The sequence below is a fragment of the Hypanus sabinus genome (assembly GCF_030144855.1).
Source record: "Hypanus sabinus isolate sHypSab1 chromosome 24 unlocalized genomic scaffold, sHypSab1.hap1 SUPER_24_unloc_2, whole genome shotgun sequence".
In the NCBI taxonomy this organism is placed as follows: domain Eukaryota; kingdom Metazoa; phylum Chordata; class Chondrichthyes; order Myliobatiformes; family Dasyatidae; genus Hypanus; species Hypanus sabinus.
In genome coordinates, this window is record NW_026778933.1 from 1,285,917 (window position 1) to 1,306,040 (window position 20,124).

A 20,124-nucleotide genomic window follows, 5' to 3' on the forward strand; every position below is an offset into this window, starting at 1 on the left:
ACCCCAACCTCTCTATTTCTCTTTCCTTCTCTCTCCCTATTCCCCACTCCCTTCCCTCACTTTCCCTCTACCTCTCTCTCTTCCCCTTGCTCTCTTTCTCTCTCTTTCTCCTCCTGCTCCCTTCCCCCTCTCTCTACCTCCCTCTGTCTCTCTCACTCTTTCTCCCCATCTCCCTCTGTGTGATTAATCTATAAGCTGTCTACCGCTCTCCTTCAGAACTTCCTGTGGACTTTAACCCAGAATTGCACCCTCCAAAGCTGTTCAGGGTCTTTGATTAACTGTCTCCCGCACCCCCAACCCCCCCCCCCCCCCACACCTGAGCAGTGTGTCAATCATTTCCAGCCTCTGCCAGGAGATCCCCTCTCCATCAGCAGGGGAGACTGGGAACAAGAAATTAATTGAGAATCAACTCAGTTGGACTTTTATTTGCCTCTTTTATTTATTAAGTCAAGCTTTTAGCAAGGTGAGATGGCCTGAGACCAGAGGATATTGGAGCAGAATTAGCTATTTGGCCCATTGAGTCTTGACCAGAGATTTGAAATATGTACAGGGGGTGAGGGGGAGGGTTGGGGAACAATGTGGGAGAAAGGGGGGCATGGTTATGTTCCAATCCACTGGGGGGTGCTTCTGACCAGTGGAATGGGAGGGGAGCAAGGCCCATTCATGTTATACTGGTCCTATCGGAAAACCGAGGCAGATTCCTGGTTGGTGACGTTCTGGGAAGGTTGCATGCTCTGGGTGCACAAAATCAGGCCATTCAGACTGTCCAGTTTATGCTGGCTGACTGTGTCCTGTCCTCGTCTGTAAAACCCTTCCCTCCCAGCGTACATAGTCCCTTTAACCTGTCCTGTCTTTACTACCCCACATTGCCCACCCAGCTACTCCCAGTGTCCTGCAGACTGCCCCTACACCTCAGTGTACCTATCCAAGTGCCTTTTAAATGCCGTTAATGTTCCTGCCTCAACCACTTCCTCTGGCAGCTCGGTCCATAGACGGACCACCCTCTGGGTGAAAAAGTTACCCTCGGGTTCCTATTAAATCTCTCTCCCCTTAAACCTGTTCCCTCTGGTTCTTGATTGCCCAACCCTGGGGGAAAGACTGTACACATTCACCCTACCTGTGCCCCTTGTGGTTTTATATGCCTCTGTAAGGTCACCCCTCAGTCTCCTATGCCCCAAGGAGTAAAGTTCCAACCTGTCCAACCTCTCTCCATAACTCAGTCCCTCAGGTCCCAGCAACATCCTGGTAAATCTCCACTGCCCTCTCTCCAGCTCAGTGGCATCTTTCCTACAGCAGGGTGACCAGAACTGAACACAATACTCCTGCCGGTCATTTTGAAAATCCTGTCATGGATTGTCTTCCCGAAACGCAACCCCTCATAATGATCACAATTAAACTGCATTTGCCATTCCTCTGCCCACCTTCCTCAGCTAATTAAAATCCCCCTGGCGTTCCTGATGAGACCATGAGACATAAGAGCAGAATTAGGCCATTCCGTCCATTGAGTCCGCGCTGATTTATTATCCCTCTCAACCCCATTTCCTGCCTTTTCATCGTAATCTTTGACGTCCTTACTAATCAAGAACCTATCAGCCCTTCTTTAAATATACCCAATGGCAGCCTCCACAGTAGTCTGTAGCAATGAATTCCACAAATTCAGTCCCTCTGGCTAAAGAAATTCCTCTTCCTCTTGGTTCTATATGGACATACCTGTATTCTGAGAATGTGCCCTCTCGTCCTAGACTCGCACACCAAAGGATACGTCCTCTCCACATCCACTCTATCTCGGCCTTGCAATATTTGATAGATTTCAAGAGATCCCCCCTCTCATTCCTCTTCCTGGATACTGAGGCACTCCCTCACAACCCAGGCTCCTCCTTCCAACTCTTGTCCCCCCCCTCCCCTTGCAGTCCTCTCCCTCACTCACTGCAGCTTGCGAAGGTGAAGGTACATTATCCCACTGGCCAGGGTAAGGGGGCAGCCCACCCAGGAGAGTGCATAGCTGTAGCCAAAAACTCCCTCAGCTGAGTGATGGATATCCTCTGTGTGGAGGGTGTACATCAAGGAGGCTGAGGCTGCACAGAGACCTGAGGGGGAGAGAGATGGAGGTTAGTGAAAAATTTCAGAGGAGAGGGATAGTGAGGGAGTCTGGGCATGGGAGGAGAGTGGGGCGATGAGAAGGGAGGGGTGGTCGACTGAATGTCTCTGAACTGGGAGGGAGGCGAGCGAGTGAGAGGATGGAGGAGAGGGAGATTGGGGAGGGAAGGAGAGGAGGGAAAGTTATGGGAGGGAAGACATGGGTAGGAACAATGTTTAAGAAGAGAGGAAGTTTAAGACAGGTGTGAAGGATTGTATATGAGCGTGGCAAAGTGAAGGTCCTATTTGAGAGAAATACTGAGAGCAAGGGAGGGAGCATCCATGGGGATGATGGGGTTGGGAAGGAGCTGATGAAGGAGGGAGAGAGAGTAACAGGCTGTGAGGGAGCATCTGTGGAGAGCGAGGCAGTGTACATTATAGTGAAAGAGTTTGCAGTGAGAGAGCATGTGGAGCAGTAAGGAAGCATATGACCAGAATGAGGAAGCATACAAAGAGTGAGGGAGCATATGACCAGAATGAGGAAGCATACAAGGAGTGAGGGAGCATATGGAACAGTGAGGAAGCATATAACCAGAATGAGGTAGCATATAAGGAGTGAGGAAGCATACAAAAAGTGAGGGAGCATATGGAACAGTGAGGAAGCATAAAACCAGAATGAGGTAGCATATAAGGAGTGAGGAAACCTATGACCAGAATGAGGAAGCATATAAGGAGTGAGGAAACCTATGACCAGAATGAGGAAGCATATGAGGAGTGAGGGAGCATATGGAGCAGAGAGGAAGAATACAGAATAGAGATGGAGCATCATGAGCTGTGAGAGTCTGTACAAACAGCAAGGATATGCATGGATGAGCCAGGTATCATATACTAGATAGAAGGGAGTGTGTAGAGTGGTGAAGGAGTATTCGAGGGAAGAGCGAGCAAATGGAGCTGTGATCGAACATAAATTGGGAATGAGACAATGTATAAAGTGGTGAAGGATTGTATGGAGCCATCAGGAGTGAGGGAGCATACGAGAGGTCAGACAGAATGGTGAGGAAGCTTATGAGAGAATAAAGACATTTGTTGGAGAAGAGGCAGCTTCTGGCAGGAAGAGAGTGAGGAGCAAGCCTTCAGGATGTCGGTGAGGTGGACAGGGCCGTTGAGGGTGTGTTACGCTCCCCCCCACCCCCCCTTCTCACCTGCAAAGATCTGGAAGATGGCGGTGAGGTAGAAGAGGCTGCCTCTCCTGAGGCTGTAGAGTTGACAGGCGAAGATGAGGAAGGAAGCACTGCAGAAGAGACAGACGAGCACCATCGAACCTTGCACTGCGCCAAGCCACTCTGATCAGAGTTCAAAGCAAATTATTATCAAAATTACTATATACACCTCTGAGATTCACTTTCTTCTGGGCATTCACAGTAAGACAAAGCAATACCACAGAGTCAATGAGAAGGACAAACACAAACAAGCACAAACAAGACAGGCAAACAACCAATTTGCAAAAGAAGACAAAATGCAGAAAATAACATGGACAACAGCATTGTAGAGTCCTTGAAAGTTGTGGAACCAGTCCAGAGTTGATGTGAGTGAGTTATCCACACCACTTCAGGAACCTGATAGTTGAGGGTTAGTAACTGTTTCTGTACCTGGTGGTGTGGGTCCTGAGGCTCCTGTACCTCTTGCCTGATGGCTGAGGGGTAATAACTGTTTCTGTACCTGGTGGTGTGGGTCCTGAGGCTCCTGTACTTCCTGCCTGATGATTGAGGGGTAGTAACTGTTCCTGAACTTGGTGGTGTGGGTCCTGATGGTAGCAGTAGAAGAGAGTGTGACCTGGGTAGTGGGGGTGCTTTGGCTCTGAGAGGGCCACATTCCAGTCACCCACCACACTCTAAGTAAAAAATTACCTGCCCCCTCTATTTTAAATACATGCCCCCTGATATAAGGCACTTCCACCCTGGGGAAACAGATACTGTCTGTCTACTCTATCTGCGCCTCTCATAATCCTAAAAAGCTCTATCAGATCTCCCTCAGCCTGTGCTGTTCCAGAGGAAACAACGCATGCCCTCTAATCCAGGCTGCATCCCAGTGAACCCCTTCTGCACCCTCAACAGCTGCCCTGTAATGGGATGGCCAGGACTGCACACAATACTCCAAGTGTGACCTGACCATAAGACCATAAATTATAGGGGCAGAATTAGGCCTTTTGACCCATCAAGTCTGCTCGGCCATTTCATCATGACTGATCCATTTTCCCTCTCAACCCCATACTCCTGCCTTATCCCTGAACCTTTCAAGCCCTGACAAAGAAAGAATCTATTATCCTCTGCCTTAAATGTACCCAATGACTCAGCCTCAATAGCTGTTTCTGGCAATGAATTGCACAGATTCACCACTCTCTGGCTAAAGAAATTCCTCCTCATCGTTCTGAAAGGATGCCCCTCTATTCTGAGGCTGTGTCCTCTGGTCTTAGACTCTGTCACCACAGGACACATCCTGTCCACATCCACTCTAATGAGGCTTTTAACTATTCGATATCAAAAGTCACATTGCACTCGTTGTCGTTTCTACAGCTGCCATGTGGCTTCCCAGCTCTTGTACTCAGAGACGTCATGACCGCTGAAGGCAAATGTCTCGCATGCTTCTCTTTACCACCTTGTCTACTTGTGCCGTCACTTTCAGTGAGCTGTGGGTTTGGACCCCGAGATCTCTCTGCATATCAATACTGTTAAAGGTCCTGCCACTGTGCCCTGACCCTTCACACTTAAGAACATAATACCATAAGAAATAGGAGCAGGAGTCGGCCATCCAGCCCATCAAGCCTGCCCACCATTCAATAAGATCCCAAAACCCTTAATTCCACTACTATGCAAAAATCTATCCAACCTTATATTTACTGATGTAAGCTCCAGTGCTTCATAGGGCAGAGAATTCCACAGATTCACTACTCTCTGCGAAAAGCAGTTCCTCACATTTTAGTCCTAAATCTACTCCCCCAAATCCTGAGGCTATGTCCCCCAGTTCAAATCTCACCAATCAGTGGAAACAACTTTCCTCCTTCTATCTTATCTATCCCGTTCATAATTTTATATATAAGGTTCTATAAGATATCCTCTCATTCTTCTGAATTCCAGTGAGTACAGTCCCAGGCGACTCAATCTCACCTCATCTCTGGAATCAACCTGGTGAACCTCCTCTGCACCGCCTCCAAAGCCAGGATATCCTTCCTCAAGTATGGAGACCAGAACTGCACACAGTACTCCACGTGCGGCCTCACCAGTACCCTGTACAGTTGCAACATAACCACCCTGCTCTTAAATTCAATCCCTCTGGCAATGAAGGCCAACATCCTAATTGTCTTCTTGATACCTGCTGCACCTGCAAACCAGCCCTTTGTGATTCATGCACAAGCCCTTCCAAGTCCCTCTGCACACACAACAGTATTTTTTTACCATTTAAATAATAATTTGATCTTCCTTTTTCTCTTCCAAAGTGGATGAACTCACATTTGCCAACATTGTACCCATCTTTTGAACACTCACTTAACCTATCTACATCTCTCTGCACAATTTGACCTCACATTCGCCCAGGTTAAACTGAATCTGTCATTTCTCCACCCAGATCTGTAACTAATCTCTGGCCCGCTGTGTCCTTGGGCAATCTTCTACACCATCCACACCTCCATCCAGATCTGTAACCGATCTCTAGCCCGCTGTGTCCTTGTGCCTTCTGTTAACTTATGAAAACCTGTCCACCTGAACCCACACATTCACATACACACGTGTGTACGCACATATAAATATACACACACTCTCACAAACATACACACACTCAGACATACTCTCAGACACATACACACACTCTCACACACACACTCTCATACACACATATTCTCTCACACAGACTCACACTCACACACACACTCACACTCACTCACTCAGACAGACAGACAGACACACACACACATACTCTCTTTCACACACTCACTCACACAGATACATGCACACACTCATGGACTGCCTCTCACTTCCCCGTTCTGCAACCCTTGGTGTGGACAAGGTTGTCCCAATTTCTGATATCGTTGCACTTCAGTTCAGAGGAAGGATTCTGTCTGCCCAGGATGGGGAAGGGAAGCAGAAGGGTGAATCTGACACCCCCCTTCCCCGCAGGTCAGAGGAGTGGAGGTGCTCCGGGCTCACCCTCACCTGTGGAGACCTTGGTGCTGCTGCAAGCCCACTGCGAATCCCTCTCACTGTATGCACAGTGGAACCAGAGACCGGAGACGTTGCCGTTGTGAAAATGGAACCACGCCTTCGGGAGGGGGAGAAGACTGTCAGACACAGAATGAAGCTCCCTCCATACCATCCCATCACACACTCCCAGGGTCAGACATAGTGAATCTCCCTCCACACCATCCCATCACACACTCCCAGGGTCAGACATAGTGAATCTCCCTCCACACCATCCCATCACACACTCCCAGGGTCAGACATAGTGAATCTCCCTCCACACCATCCCATCACACACTCCCAGGGTCAGACACAGAGTGATTCTCCCTCCACACCATCCCATCACACACTCCCGGCGTCAGACACAGAGTGAATCCCCCTCCACACCGTCCCATCACACACTCCCAGGGTCAGACTCAGAGTGAAACCCCCCCCCCCCCCCAAACCATCCCATCACACACTCCCAGGGTCAGACACAGAGTGATTCTCCCTCCACACCATCCCATCACACACTCCCGGCGTCAGACACAGAGTGAATCCCCCTCCACACCGTCCCATCACATACTCCCGGGGTCAGACACAGAGTGAATCCCCCTCCACACCGTCCCATCACACACTCCCAGGGTCAGACACAGAGTGACTCTCCCTCCACACTGTCCCAACACACACTCACAGGGTCAGACAGAGTGAATCTCCCTCCACACCGTCCCATCACACACACCTGGGGTCAGACACAGAGTGACTCTCCCTCCACACTGTCCCAACACACACTCACGGGGTCAGACAGAGTGAATCTCCCTCCACACTGTCCCATCACACACTCCCGGGGTCAGACAGAGTGACTCTCCCTCCACACTGTCCCAACACACACTCACGGGGTCAGACAGAGTGAATCTCCCTTCACACCGTCCCATCACACACTCCTGGGGTCAGACTCAGAGTGAATCTCTCTCTTCTACGTCCAATGCTTACGTTGCTGATCGTGGCCGTATACAGTATCACCAGCACGACGATGTGGAAAAGGAGCAGAGATGGTAGGAGTAGATACATCCTGAGGACTGACAGGCTGCTGTCAAAACATCACACAGTGAGGGGGGGGCTCTGATCCTGTTCACCCCCACAGCACCCTCCTGTACCCAGAGCACCCTCATGTTCACCCCCACAGCCCACACCATCCTTTTGTTCACCCTCACAGCACCCTCCTGTACCCAGAGCACCCTCATGTTCACCCCCACAGCCCACACCATCCTTTTGTTCACCCTCACAGCACCCTCCTGTACCCAGAGCACCCTCACGTTCACCCTCACAGCACACACCATCCTTTTGTTCACCCCCAGAGCACCCTCCTGTACCCCACAGCTCCGGTGGGCTGATCACCCCATTCTCTCCCTCTCCAACCCCCATCCTTCTCCCTCTCTGTAACTGTACATCTCTCTCTCTTTCAGTCTCTACCTCTCTCCCCCCTTGCCCACGTTGTCCTCCTTCTGACCCTCTTCTCTCACACTGCCTCTCTGTCTGCCTCTCCCTTCTAATATTTCATTCTTTCTTCCCTCTCCCTCTCCCTATCTCCTGATCCAATGCCTCTTTCTTCAGCTCACTCTCCCACACACCCTCTACTTTTCTCTGTCACTTCCTTGCCTCCCCTCTCTTTGCATCCCTTTTTCTCCCCCTCACCTCTCTTTTTGTCTCCCTGTTGCTCTCTCTCTCCCTCCATCTCACTCTCTCTCTGTATCTCTGTCTCTTTCCCTCCCTCTCACTCTCTTTCTGTCTCTCTCCCTCCCTCACTCTCTCTCTGTCTGTCTCTCTCCCTCCCTCTCACCCTCTCTCTGTCTGTCTCTCCCTTTCTCTGTATGTATGCATCTCTCCGTTTTCCTATGGTCCCCTCTATCTCTCGCGTTAGATCTCATTCACACACTATCTCCCTCTCTCTCCCCTTCCCCCTTTTTCTCTCCCCTTCCCCCCCTCTCTCCCCTTTCCCTCTCTCTCTCCCCTTTCTCTCCCTTTCCCCCTCCCCTCTCTTTCTCTCCCCTCTCCCCTCTCTATCTCCCCTTCCCCCCTCTCCCCTCCCCCTTTCCCCTCTCTCTCCCTTTCCCCCCTCTCTCCCCCCTTCCCCCTCTTTTTCTCCCCCTCTCTCTTTCTCACCCTCACTCCAGGACTAAGCTGCTGTGGGCACACGTCCTGCCTGATATACTGAGCAGAGGGGAGGTGGGGAGTTCGTCACCGTGCCAACACACACACACATCCGCCTCTGGGACTGGGTGTGTGGACTAATCCTGCACCGAGACACTCCACCCGGACCCAGGCACGTACTGCACAAATAGGGAGGGCTGGGGGTTGTTGGGAGGAGGGAGAGGGAGGAACTGAGAGGGGAGAGAGAGGAGAGAGAGGGAGAAAGAGGGGAGGGAGAGGTGAGAGGGGGAGGGGTATTGCAGGGGAGACCCAGGGAATGGGAGGGGAAGGTTGAGAGGAGGAGGCATGAGAGGGGATGGGAGGGGTATGAAAGGAGGAGGGTCAGAGCAGATAGGAGGGGCATGGGAGGTGGAGGGTCAGAGGGGATGGAAGGGGAAGGAGGAGGTGTGGGTGGGTGAGGGTCAAAGGTGATAGGTGGGTTTATGGGAAGATGAAGGTCAGAGGGGATGGTAGGGTGTATGGGAAGGGGAAGGTCAGAGGGGATGAGAGAGGGGAGAGGAGGGTCAGGGGGATGGTAGGTTGTTTGTGTAGTCAAAGAGAGGGAGAAAGATTGGGAATAGATTTTTGCTCAGAGAATAGTCATAGGTGCGGAGAAGGAGAGGACAGAGATGGAAGAGGGAGGGATGGATTGAGTGAGAGGAAATGTGTCGATGGCTAGCACAGACATAGGGCTAAAAGGTCTGTGCCTGTATTGTGGGGATTTGTGACTCACACACAGTCACTCTCTCTCTCTCTCTCTCTCTCTCTCTCACACACATTCTTCCCCCCCCCCCACACTCTCTACTGCCCTCTCCTCCACATCTCTCTACACTCTCTCTGTCTCCCTCCCACCCTCCTGTCCATCTACCACATGATCACTCCCGCACACCCCACCCTGCTGGACGCATATCCTCCCTCCCTCCCTCTCCCCTGCCCCTCCTGCTGGAGTATTTTTAACCACCCTGTCCCGACCAGACTAAATTTAGACATGGCTGAACAATGGGAGGAGGGAAATGGTGTCAGTAGGTCATAGAACCAGCCTTGGGCCGGTGGGGGGGGGGGGGGTGCGGGTGGGAGAGAGAGAGAGTGTGTGTGTGTGTGTGTGTTATGGGGGATGGTGTGTGAGGGAGTCTGTTACCATTTCTCTTTCATCCCAAAACATTGCTGTGTTATCAACCCACACCAAGACCATCGTCCCCCATAGCCCTGCCATCCATGTACCTAGCCAAACTTTTCTGAACTTTGCTCACATACACCACTGAAGGAGGAAGTTTCCCCTCATGTTCCCCTTAAACTATTCACCTTTCACCCTTAACTCATGGCCTCCGATTCCAGTCCCACCTAACATTAGTGGGAAAAGCCTGCTTGCATTGACCCTCTGTATATCCCTCATAATTGTGCATACCTCAGTCGTCTACGTTCCAGGGACTAACATCTGAACCTATTCAATGTTTTATAATTTAGGTCTTCCTTAGGTCATCTTGGAAAGTGTTCCCTGGCCTCTGTCAGCGCTGTTTGGATCGTTGCTGTGGGTAGGTGACTTGGTAGAGTGTGTGGCCACTGCCCACTACTTCCATTTTTGGTCTGCCCCCCTCCCCAAACACAAGATACAAAGCTGCGTACACACAGTTTGTTTTATTTTTAATGAAACCGGTTTAATATTAGGCAAGTAATTCTTAAAACATTTAAAAAGTCACAGGGAATTTCAGACTTATAAAAGATTTAGAGACTGCAATAAGCCCCTGGGTCACTGGAAGTGAAACCCCAACACAGTGGATCACAAAATATTCAGCACTGGGACAGCAGTCCAGGGGTCGTCCGTTCTGGGGCACTCGAAGCAGAAGATACTCCATGTTAGGAATTGGAATTGTGGAATGTTCTGCAGTCAGACCCTGGGAGAGGTGATATTCTGAGCTGTGGGAATATTCTTTGTCAGGAGCCTGGATTGATTGGATGCAGAAGCAGCCATCATTGTCTCTGGGACCAGGCCCCCTCCTCAGCGGAACTGCTGGAGGATGGTGGGACGAGAATCCCAGAATTCCACCGCCATTGCAGGCAGGATCGAAGGACATGTAAAATGCAGCAGGGGGTGGTGTGAATCGGCGACCTTGTACTGCATCCCCCAACCTTGTGTCCAGGTCACTCCTCTGAGTGACAGCTCTGGGCTGGACAAAATCTCATGAATCAGGTTCATCCCGGTCAGAAGTTAGCAGCTTGTCCTCGACAGAGACAGAGTGGGAGAAGGTCGGTCTGGTGGGGCCAGGGATTCTGGCTTCTTGTCACTGTTCCAACACTGGCAGGAGTCACTACGGAGACTATGGAGTTCCCCAAGATATCCTGTCCTCCTGTCTGGAAGCCCATCCACACATTCTGATTTCATACAAAGAGTGAAACTCCCTCAGCATGATCCCATCACACACTCCCGGGATCTCGCCTGGAGGGTATTGCATAGAGCGGTGCCCTGCAATAAGTTTTTTAGTTTGTACATGGATCTCCCACCTGCATGCCACTTCTGCGGGCTGGAGGAGACCGGGTACGACATGTACATGGACTGTGCGAGGCTACAGCCTCTTTTTGCGTATTTGCGTGGGCTGCTTCTCACCTTCTGGTTGCATTTTAGCCCCACCCTGTTTATATCCAGTAAGGAAGGGGGCATGGAGGGATGAGGATGTCCTAGTCAACTTGCTCTTGGGGCTAGCGAAATCCACCATCTGAGGGTCTTGGAAACATGTGGCAGGAGGATCTCCACGGGCAGACTGCCTGGCAATGTTTAGGGGGTATGTTCGTGCCCGGGTAAATATTGAAAAAGAACACGCGCAGTCTACGGCGACCTTAGAGGAGTTTTGAGACCGTTGGGCTCCGCGGGGTGTAAATGCTATCGTGGATAGAGATGGCAACATTCTGGTGTAATGTCTATTGTCTATTTGTAGTAAAGTAATTGTGTTTGCCACTGTTTTGTATATATTGTATAGCACCAATATTTGTAATAAAGGATTTTGTAATTAAAAAAAAGGGGTCAGACACAGAGTGAATCTCCCTCCATACCGTCCCATCACACACCCAGAGTGAAGCTCCCTCCACACCGTCCCATCACACACTCCCGGGGTCAGACACAGAGTGAAGCTCCCTCCACACCGTCCCATCACACACTTCCGGGGTCAGACACAGAGTGAAGCTCCCTCCACACCGTCCCATCACACACTCCCGGGGTCAGACTTAGAGTGAAGCTCCCTCCACACCGTCCCATCACAAACTCCCGGGGTCAGACACAGAGTGAAGCTCCCTCCACACCGTCCCATCACACACTCCCGGGGTCAGACACAGAGTGAAGCTCCCTCCACACCGTCCCATCACACACTTCCGGGGTCAGACACATAGTGAAGCTCCCTCCACACCGTCCCATCACAAACTCCCGGGGTCAGACACAGAGTGAAGCTCCCTCCACACCGTCCCATCACACACTCCCGACATTTTCCACACCTAATTTTTTGGGAGTTGCGATTATCTGATTTGTTTTCTGAATTTGTTTGTTCTCAAAATCTCTCACATCACTGAGCGTCATATCTGTAATCAGAAGAGGGTGTGTGTCAGTCAGAGCTGTTACGCAGATAGGGAGGGGTTTCATCAGGAGGATGGGGATCATTGGGCTTACAGAGTTAGAGAGGGACAATGAACAGGAGGATGGAGAGTGTAGGAGGTTACAGAGAAAGTGTGGAGGCAAAAGAGGGCTTTGAACAGAAGGATGGGGTGTTTAAGACCATAAGATAGAGGAACAGAAGTAGGCCATTTGGCCTATCGAATCTGCTCCACCATTCAATCATGGGCCGATCCAATTCTTCCAGTCATCCCCACTCCCCTGCCTTCACCCCATACCCTTTGTTGCTTTGACTAATCAAGAACTTATCTATCTCTGCCTTAAATGCACCCAATGACTTGGCCTCCACAGCTGCTCGTAGCAACAAATTTCACAGATTTACCACCCTTTGACTGAAGTAATTTCTCCACATCTCTGTTCTAAATGGAGGTCCTTCAATCCTGAAATCATGCCCTCTTGTCCTAGACTCCCCTACCATGGGAAATAACTTTGCCATATCTAATCTGTTCAGGCCTTTTAACATCTGGAATGTTTCTATGAGTTCCTCCTCATTCTCCTGAACTCCAGGGAATACAGTCCAAGAGCAGCCAGACATTCTTCATACAGTAACCCTTTCATTCCTGGAATCATTCTCGTGAATCTTCTCCGAACCCTCTCCAATGTCAGTATATCCTTTCGAAAATAAGGAGCCCAAAACTGCACACAGTACTCCAAGTGTGGTCTCACGAGTGCCTTATAGAGCCTCAATGTCACATCCCTGCTCCTATATTCTATTTCTCTAGAAATCAATGCCAACATTGCATTCACCTTCTTCACAACCAACTCCACATGAACAGGAGGACGGGGAGTGTAGGGGTTACAGAGGTAGAGAGGCAGGGACCCCTCCCAGAGCCATGGGGACTGTCTTTCTGGCTGTTGGAACAATTGGGTTGGTTGTTTCTCAACTGAGCAGATTTTGCTCCTTATACTCACTTGCAGCTCCTCCCACTCCCCTCCCTCCTCCTCTTTCCTGATCTCCCTTCTTCCTTCCCCCTCCCGTTTATCTCCCCCTCTCTGACCCCTCTTCCACCACTCTCTCTGCCCCCTTTCTCCCCCTCCCTCTCTGTCCTTCCTCTCCTTTCTGACTTGTTCTCTACCCTTCTCCCTCCCCTCCTTCTCCATTCCTCTCTCCCCTTTCTCTCTGTCTATCTCTCTCTCCTCCTTTAATTGCCCCCTTACCATTTCTCTCCCCATCTCTTTTCAACTCCATCTCTCTTGTCTTTTCCCTTTTCTCTCTCCCCTCTCCCTCTCGCCCTACCTTCTCTCCCCTCTTTCTCTCATTACCTCCCCTTTTTTCCCTTTCCTCTCACCTCACCTCTCTGTACTCGTACCCCCTTCCCACTCTCTCTTTCCTCTCTCATCTCTCCCCCTCTTTCTCTCCTCTCTCACCCCTCTCTTTTTCCTTGTCACTTTCTCCCCCTCATCTCTCCTCCTTACACTTTCCACTTTCTCTTTTCCTTTCCCATTTCCCCTTCTGTTCTCTCTGCCTCCTCCCTCTTCCCTTCCACTCTCATTGTGCCTTTTGTGCTCCACTCTCTCCCCCTCCACGCTGTCTTCCACCTCTCCTACTCTATACCCCTATCCCATCTCTGTCTCACCCCCCATATCCCCCTCCCCTTCCACTTCTCCCCTCCTCTATCTATTCCCCCACTCTTCTCTCACCCTTTCCTCTCTTCCCCTTCCCCTCTCACCCTTTCTCCTTTCTTCCACTTCTTTCCCCACTCTCTCTTCCACCTCTCTCCTACTCTCTCTCTCCCTCTCCTCCCCTTTTTGTCTCCCCGTCTCACCCACTCTCTCCTCTCTCCCTTTTGTCCCTATATCCCCCTTCACCCTCTCTCTTCCCTCTCACTCTCTTACCCTCTCTTGCCTCTCTCCCCTCCAACTTACTTCCCCTTCCCTCCTTCTTTCTCTCCTCCTCCCCCTCTTCCCCCTCTCTGCCTCTCTCTTCCCACTCTCTCCCACTCCTTCTCTCCCCCACTCCTTTGCTCTCGCCCTCCCTTCTGTCTCTCCCTCTCTATCTCCACCTCTTTCTTGTACCTCACTCCCTCCCTTGTGCCTCTCTCTTCCCCTCTACCCTCTCTTCCCCCCTCTCCCTCACCCATCTCTCTGTGCCTCTGTCTCACTCACTCTCTCTCTCTCAATCTCTCTCTGCCCTCCATATTTCCTTTGCTCCAACTGCACAATCTGCAATACCTCTCTGCCATCTTCAGATGGGAACCCTCCCTGGATGGTTCACACACACATCATCTGCCACATCACCTTCCCTTCGCTCACGTACAGGTCAAGACTGTGATAGGAGACTCGCCGCTTCCCTGGGTGGGGTTAGTCATGATACATCCAAATAGGCTGGAGCATTGATAAAAACTGGAGAGATTCGACGGGGGCTTGCTGAATTTCCTTTGCCTCCTGAAGAAGTAGAGTTGTTTCAAGCTTTCTTCATTGTGGTGGCTACATGGTCCAACCAAAGAGAGACTGTTGCTGAGTAACCCTCTTGAACTCAACATCGCTGATGTGGACAGGCAGATACGGGTCACCACCTTGCTAAAGCCAATAACCGGCTCTTCTGTTTTAGTGACGTTGAGGAGAAGGTTGTTGTCAATTGGATGACAGTGAGGCCCTTAGCTAAGAACGGATGTGCTGGCATTAGAGAGGGTCCAGAGGAGTTCACGAGAATGATTCGGAATGATGGATTAATGTATGAGGAGTGTTTGTTGTCTCTGGGCCTGTACTCGCTGGAGTTTGGAAGGAAGAGGGGGTGATCTCATTGAAACCTATCGAATTTTGAAAGGCCCAGATAGAGTGGATGTGGAGAGGATGCTTCCTATGGAAGGGGTGTCTAGGACCAGCCTCAGAATAGAGGGATTCCCATTTAGAACACAGATAAGGAGGTGAATCTGTGGAATTCATTGCCACATATGCCCATGGAGGCCAGTCATTAGGTATTTTTAAAGTGGAAGTTGATAGCTTCTTGATCAGTCAGGGCACCAAAGGCTATGGGGAGAAGGCAGGAGGATGGGTTTGAGAGGGGTAATAAATCAACCAGGGCTGGTTGGCCCAATTCTGTTGCTTTGTCCTGTGGTTTTATGGTCTTACATCAGTATGCTCCCTATCTCTTTCCTGTACTCTGATATGGCCCACCACAGTTGGTGGAGTTAGAGCCAAATCTGCCCACACAGGGATTGGAGTTATTGATCAGAACATGCCAACTTCGTAAACTTCTGAGGGGTGATTGTGGACAGCCCTTGCTGGGGATCCCTGGCTCAAGTTAGGGAGACTGGTCTGGGGAGGAGGAGGATAGGGTTGGAGGAGGGATAGTGATCAGAGAAGGGCTGACTCACCGACCCATTCAACAAGCCAGGCCACAGTTCGTTGGTGTCCAAGGGGATATCACCAGAATTCTGTGTGGGAAAAAGAAGGGGGAGAGGTGGAGGAAAAGGGAGAGGGAGTGAAACAGAGGTCAACACCCCTACAGTGCAGAGCTCCCTCACCGGCCTTCCCACAGTGTCCCTCTCATTGACATGGAGCTTCCATTCTTCCCCCTCCCCACAATGTAAGTCCCCTCACTGCACCCCATTGGCATCGAGCTCCCCCTTTACCTCCCTCCTTTGTCTTGGAGATGCCTCCCTCACCCCCGCTCCAGTTGGTTGAAAGATACATTATTGTCTCCTCCTTTAGTGTGGAGCTCCCTCACCATACCCTCCTCAGTGTGGAGCTCCCTCACTCACTCCCCTAGTCAGTGCAGAGCTCCCTCACACCTTGATTGGTGTGGTACTCTCTCTCCCCTTACCCTTAGTTGGCGTTCAACTCTCTTGCCACTCCACATAGTCCCTTAATCCTCCTCCCCCTCTGTGCCCGATCAGTGTGGAGCTCCCTCACCTTGTGGATCCACTGCTCAACCCTGGTCTGTAAGCCATACACCCTGAACTGGGCCGGCACTTGCTTGTAGCAACACATGATGGGTGTGTGGCTGTCTGCCCACCCCTCTGAGGAGGGTCCCCTCTCCATCTTCGAGGAGTGGAATTGCTTCAGGTCCTACAGTATGTCAGGGTACAAAACCCCAGCATCATGGTCATAACCACGTGTCTGTCAGAGGGAAATCTGGCGGTGGGTGGGCACAGGGTGTGGAAATGATAACCAGCATCGCCAGCAGAAGCCAAGCTGACATCAAAGACATACACACAGAAAGTGCCGGAAAAGGGCCAGTAATATCAGGAAGGATCCCACCCACCCTGTTTGTCCCACTCCCATCAGACAGGAGGCTACATAGCATCCACACAAGGATCAACGGACTCAAAAAGAGTTCCTTTCACCAAGCAGTAAGGCTCCACCCACTAACCCTCCACTCCACACCCCTACCACCACTTTATCATTTCCTGCCAGTCACCACTGTGCCGAGTGCAACAAACAATCTGAGTACAAGCAAATTTATGTATATATATTTATTGTGTTTTCTTTGTGTAGGGCGAATGGACAGAGTAATTTCACTCCCCATTAAACTTCAGTACTGGAAATGGTGTAAAACAATCTTGACTCTCCCTCCAATGCAGCCAGTTCATTTGCCTGGAGAGGAGCCTTCTGAAAACCTGTGATGTTGTCCTGGACACAAGCACAGAACGTACACAATAGAGCATAGAACAGTTGAGCTCCGGACAGGCACACATGATGTCTATGCTCAACAAAGAGCCCAATTAAACTAAACATTTCTGCTTACCAGTTGTCGATCATCCTCCTTTTACGGTAAAGTGTCCCTCTCCCTCCATTCCCCGTACACAGTGACGATCTCCCTCCATTCCTGGTACACAATGTTCCTCTCCCTCCATTCCTCATACGCAATCTCCATATGCATTCCCCATATGCAATATCCATCTCCCTACATTCCCCATACACAATGTCCATCTCCCTCCTTTCCCCGTACACAATGTCCATCTCCCTCCGTTCCCTGTGCACAATGTCCATCTTCCTCCGTTCCCCGTACACAATGTCCATCTCCCTCCGTTCCCCGTACACAATGTCCATCTCCCTCCGTTCCCCGTACACAATGTACATCTCCCTCCATTCCCCGTACACAATGTCCATCTCCCTCCATTCCCCATACACAATGTCCATCTCCCTCTGTTCCCCGTACACATTGTCCATCTCCCTCCGTTTCCCGTACTGAATGTCCATCTCCCTTGATTCCCATACACAACGTCCATCTCCCTCCATTCCCCATACACAATGTCCATCTCTCTCCATTCCCCATACACAATATCCATCTCCCTCCATTCCCCGTACACAATGTCCATCTCCCTTGATTCCCATACACAGTATCCATCTCCCTCCATTCCCCATACACAATGTCCATCTCCCTCCATTTCCCATACACAATGTCCATCTCTCTCCATTCCCCATACATGATGTCCATCTCCCTCCATTTCCCATACACAATGTCCATCTCTCTCCATTCCCCATATACAATGTCCATCTCCCTTCATTCCCTGTTTGCAATATTGATCACGCTCCATTCTTCCCATAATCAATGACAAATCTTCATCTGTTCCCTATATACAATGTCCATCTCCCTTCCAACCCCATACACAATTTTGATCTTGCTCCTTTCCCCATAAAGAAAGTCCATCTACCTCTGATGCCCACAGACTATGTTGATCTCCCCTGGTTCTCCGTACACAATGTCATCTCCTTCCATTCACTGTACACATTGTCCATGTCCCTCCATTCCCTGTACTCAATGCCCATCTCTCTCCATTCCTTGTAGAAAACATCCATTTCCATCTGTTTCCCAAACACAATGTCCATCTCCCTTTGCTCCCCACTGACAATGTACTTCTCCATCCATTCCCTATATACAGTATCTATCAACCTCCATTCCCTGTACACAATGACAATCTCTGTCCATTCTCCATACATAACGTCCAGCTCCCTCCATTCCCCATATAAGACGACCATCTCCCTCCATTCCCCCAATGACCGTCCATCCATTTCCCGTAAACAACTACAATCTCCATTCGTTCCCTGTACACAATGTCCATCCCCCTCCCAACCCCATTCACAATCTCGATCTTGCTCCTTTCCCTGTTAAGAAAGACTATCTCACTCTGATGCCCACAGACAATGTCGATCTCTCCCATTTCCCCACACAACATGACAACCTCACTCCGTTCCCGGTACTCAATGTCCATCTCCTTAATTTCCCTGTACTCAATGGCGATCTCCCTTCGTTGCCCGTACACAATGTCCGTCTCCCTCCATTCCCCGTACACATTGTCCATCTCTCTCTGTTCCCCAACCAGTCCCATCCTATCCCGTCCCCACAATCTCCGTCACCCAGGATTCCATCCTGTCCTGTCCCGTCCCCAGCCTCCGTCACCTGGATCCCATCTCCACCCATCCCATCTCCACTGCCTTCGGCCCTGTCTGGGTGAACGGATACCAGTTCCAAACTCTCTCATCAGCAGCAGAAAACTCCCAGCCCATTATGGGAGTTTGCTCTGCAGTGGGGTTGGGGGATGAGGGAGGGGAGACGTGGGAGAGGGACAAGGGGAAGGGGGGAGAGAGAGAGAGAGAGAGAGAGAGAGAGAGAGAGAGAGAGAGAGAGAGAGAGAGAAGGGGAGCAGAGGAAAAGGGACAATGGGAGAGGGAGATTGAGGGACATGGGGAGTGGGACAGTGACAAGGGGAGAGGGAGAAGAGGGAGGAGGGGGACAAGTGGAGGGCAGGGAGAGGACAAAAGGAGGGGAGAGAGAGGGAGAAGGGGAGAGAAGGACAAGGGGGCAGAGAGGGACAGTGGTCAGAGGGCAAAGGGGAGGGGAGAGGGTGGGACAGTGGAAGAGGTGGAGAGAGCGAGGGAGAGTGAGGAGTGAGAGAATGGGGAAAGATTGGGAGAGAGGGAGAGAGAGAGGAAAGAGAGGTGGGAGAAAGGGGGAGGTGGAGGAGGAGGAGAGAGGGAGGAAGTAGAGAAAGGGGAGGGGGAGAGAAGGTGAGAACAAGAGTGTCAGAGACAGGGATTGGGGAGAGAGAGGGGAGGGATGGGTGAGAATGATGGGGAATGAAAGGGGATATACAGTGGGGGAGAGAGAATGGAAGAGGTGGTTTGAGGAGAGAGATGGGGAGGAAAGAGGGGGAGAGAGCGGGGGGAGAGAGAGGGGGAAATAGAGAGAGGGAAGAACGTGTTGGGAGAGGGAGTGAGAGGGGATAGAGTGGATTGACTGAGCGATGGGGAGACAGTAGATGGGGAGAAAGAGGGTAGAGCGAGAGGGAGAGAGGTAGAGAGAGGAATGGGAGCAAGAGAGACGATGAGAGAGGGAGAGAGGGGTAGTGAGGGATGAAGGAATGGGGAAAGAGAGGGTGGAGAATGAGGGGAATGGAGAATGGGATGAGTGTGGGAGAGAGAAGGGGGAGAGGGAGGAAGAGGGGGATGAGGTGCAGAGAGGGAGAGACTGAGGGGGACAGAGAGGGAGAAAGAAGAGGAGGGGGAAGAGAGGATGGAGTGAAAGGGGTGAAGAGAGGGGGTGATGAGTGAGAGAAGGGGAGAGGGGAGAGAAACAGGGGGATGGAGAAGGGGATAATGGAGAGAGGGTGAATGGGGAGATTGAGGGGAAAGGGGGAGGAAGAGAGAAGGAGATGAGAGGTGGAGAGAGACGAGGAGAGAGAGGGAGAAAGAGAGTGTGAGAAGGACAGGGGATATAGTGGGGAGAGAGATGGGAAGAGAGGGTGGAAAGAGGGCATGGAATGAGGGGTGGAGAGCTAGGAAAAGGAGAGAAACAGAGGATAGAGAGATAATGGAGAGAGGGTGAGATTGGGGGAGAGTCGGAGGGGGAGAAAGGGTGTGAGAAGGGGCAGAGAGGAAGAGAGACGGGGAGAGCATGGGGAAAGGAGAGGACAGAGTTAGCATTTTCTACCCCCATTTCATCCCTCATGGCTCATTCACTCGACCCTGGGCCCCAACCTGCTCTGACCCTCACTCATGCCGACCCTCCTGACTCACTATCCCAGCTCTCCCTCCTCCTCATTACCCCTT

The 20,124-nt window shown here is 51.0% G+C and overlaps 1 protein-coding gene across 3 annotated transcripts; it reads right to left on the reverse strand.

The window, feature by feature from the left end:
* Positions 1-541: 541 nt before the first annotated feature.
* Positions 542-15,469, reverse strand: LOC132385479 (peripheral myelin protein 22-like). 3 transcript variants are annotated; one of them, XM_059957572.1, is made up of 5 exons: positions 15,447-15,469; positions 7,278-7,371; positions 6,282-6,387; positions 3,279-3,419; positions 542-2,087 (listed from the first exon to the last, which is right to left on the reverse strand). In XM_059957572.1, the coding sequence occupies exons 1-5, from the start codon at positions 15,452-15,454 to the stop codon at positions 1,924-1,926; spliced, it is 513 nt and encodes a 170-aa protein (XP_059813555.1). In that variant the 5' UTR covers positions 15,455-15,469; the 3' UTR covers positions 542-1,923. The 3 variants fall into 3 exon arrangements, with proteins under 3 accessions (XP_059813555.1, XP_059813556.1, XP_059813557.1); XM_059957573.1 differs by lacking the exon at positions 15,447-15,469 and adding an exon at positions 8,448-8,620; XM_059957574.1 differs by lacking the exon at positions 15,447-15,469 and adding an exon at positions 8,448-8,480 and having other exon boundaries at positions 7,278-7,374.
* Positions 15,470-20,124: the final 4,655 nt, after the last annotated feature.

Excerpts from the sequence above, each read along its gene's own strand:
- LOC132385479 (XM_059957572.1), bottom strand. Across the intron at positions 3,420-6,281 it reads CAGCACCAAGGTCTCCACAG|AGTGGCTTGGCGCAGTGCAA; the intron begins GTGAGGGTGAGC and ends AACTCTGATCAG. Across the intron at positions 2,088-3,278 it reads CATCTTCCAGATCTTTGCAG|GTCTCTGTGCAGCCTCAGCC; the intron begins GTGAGAAGGGGG and ends TCTCCCCCTCAG.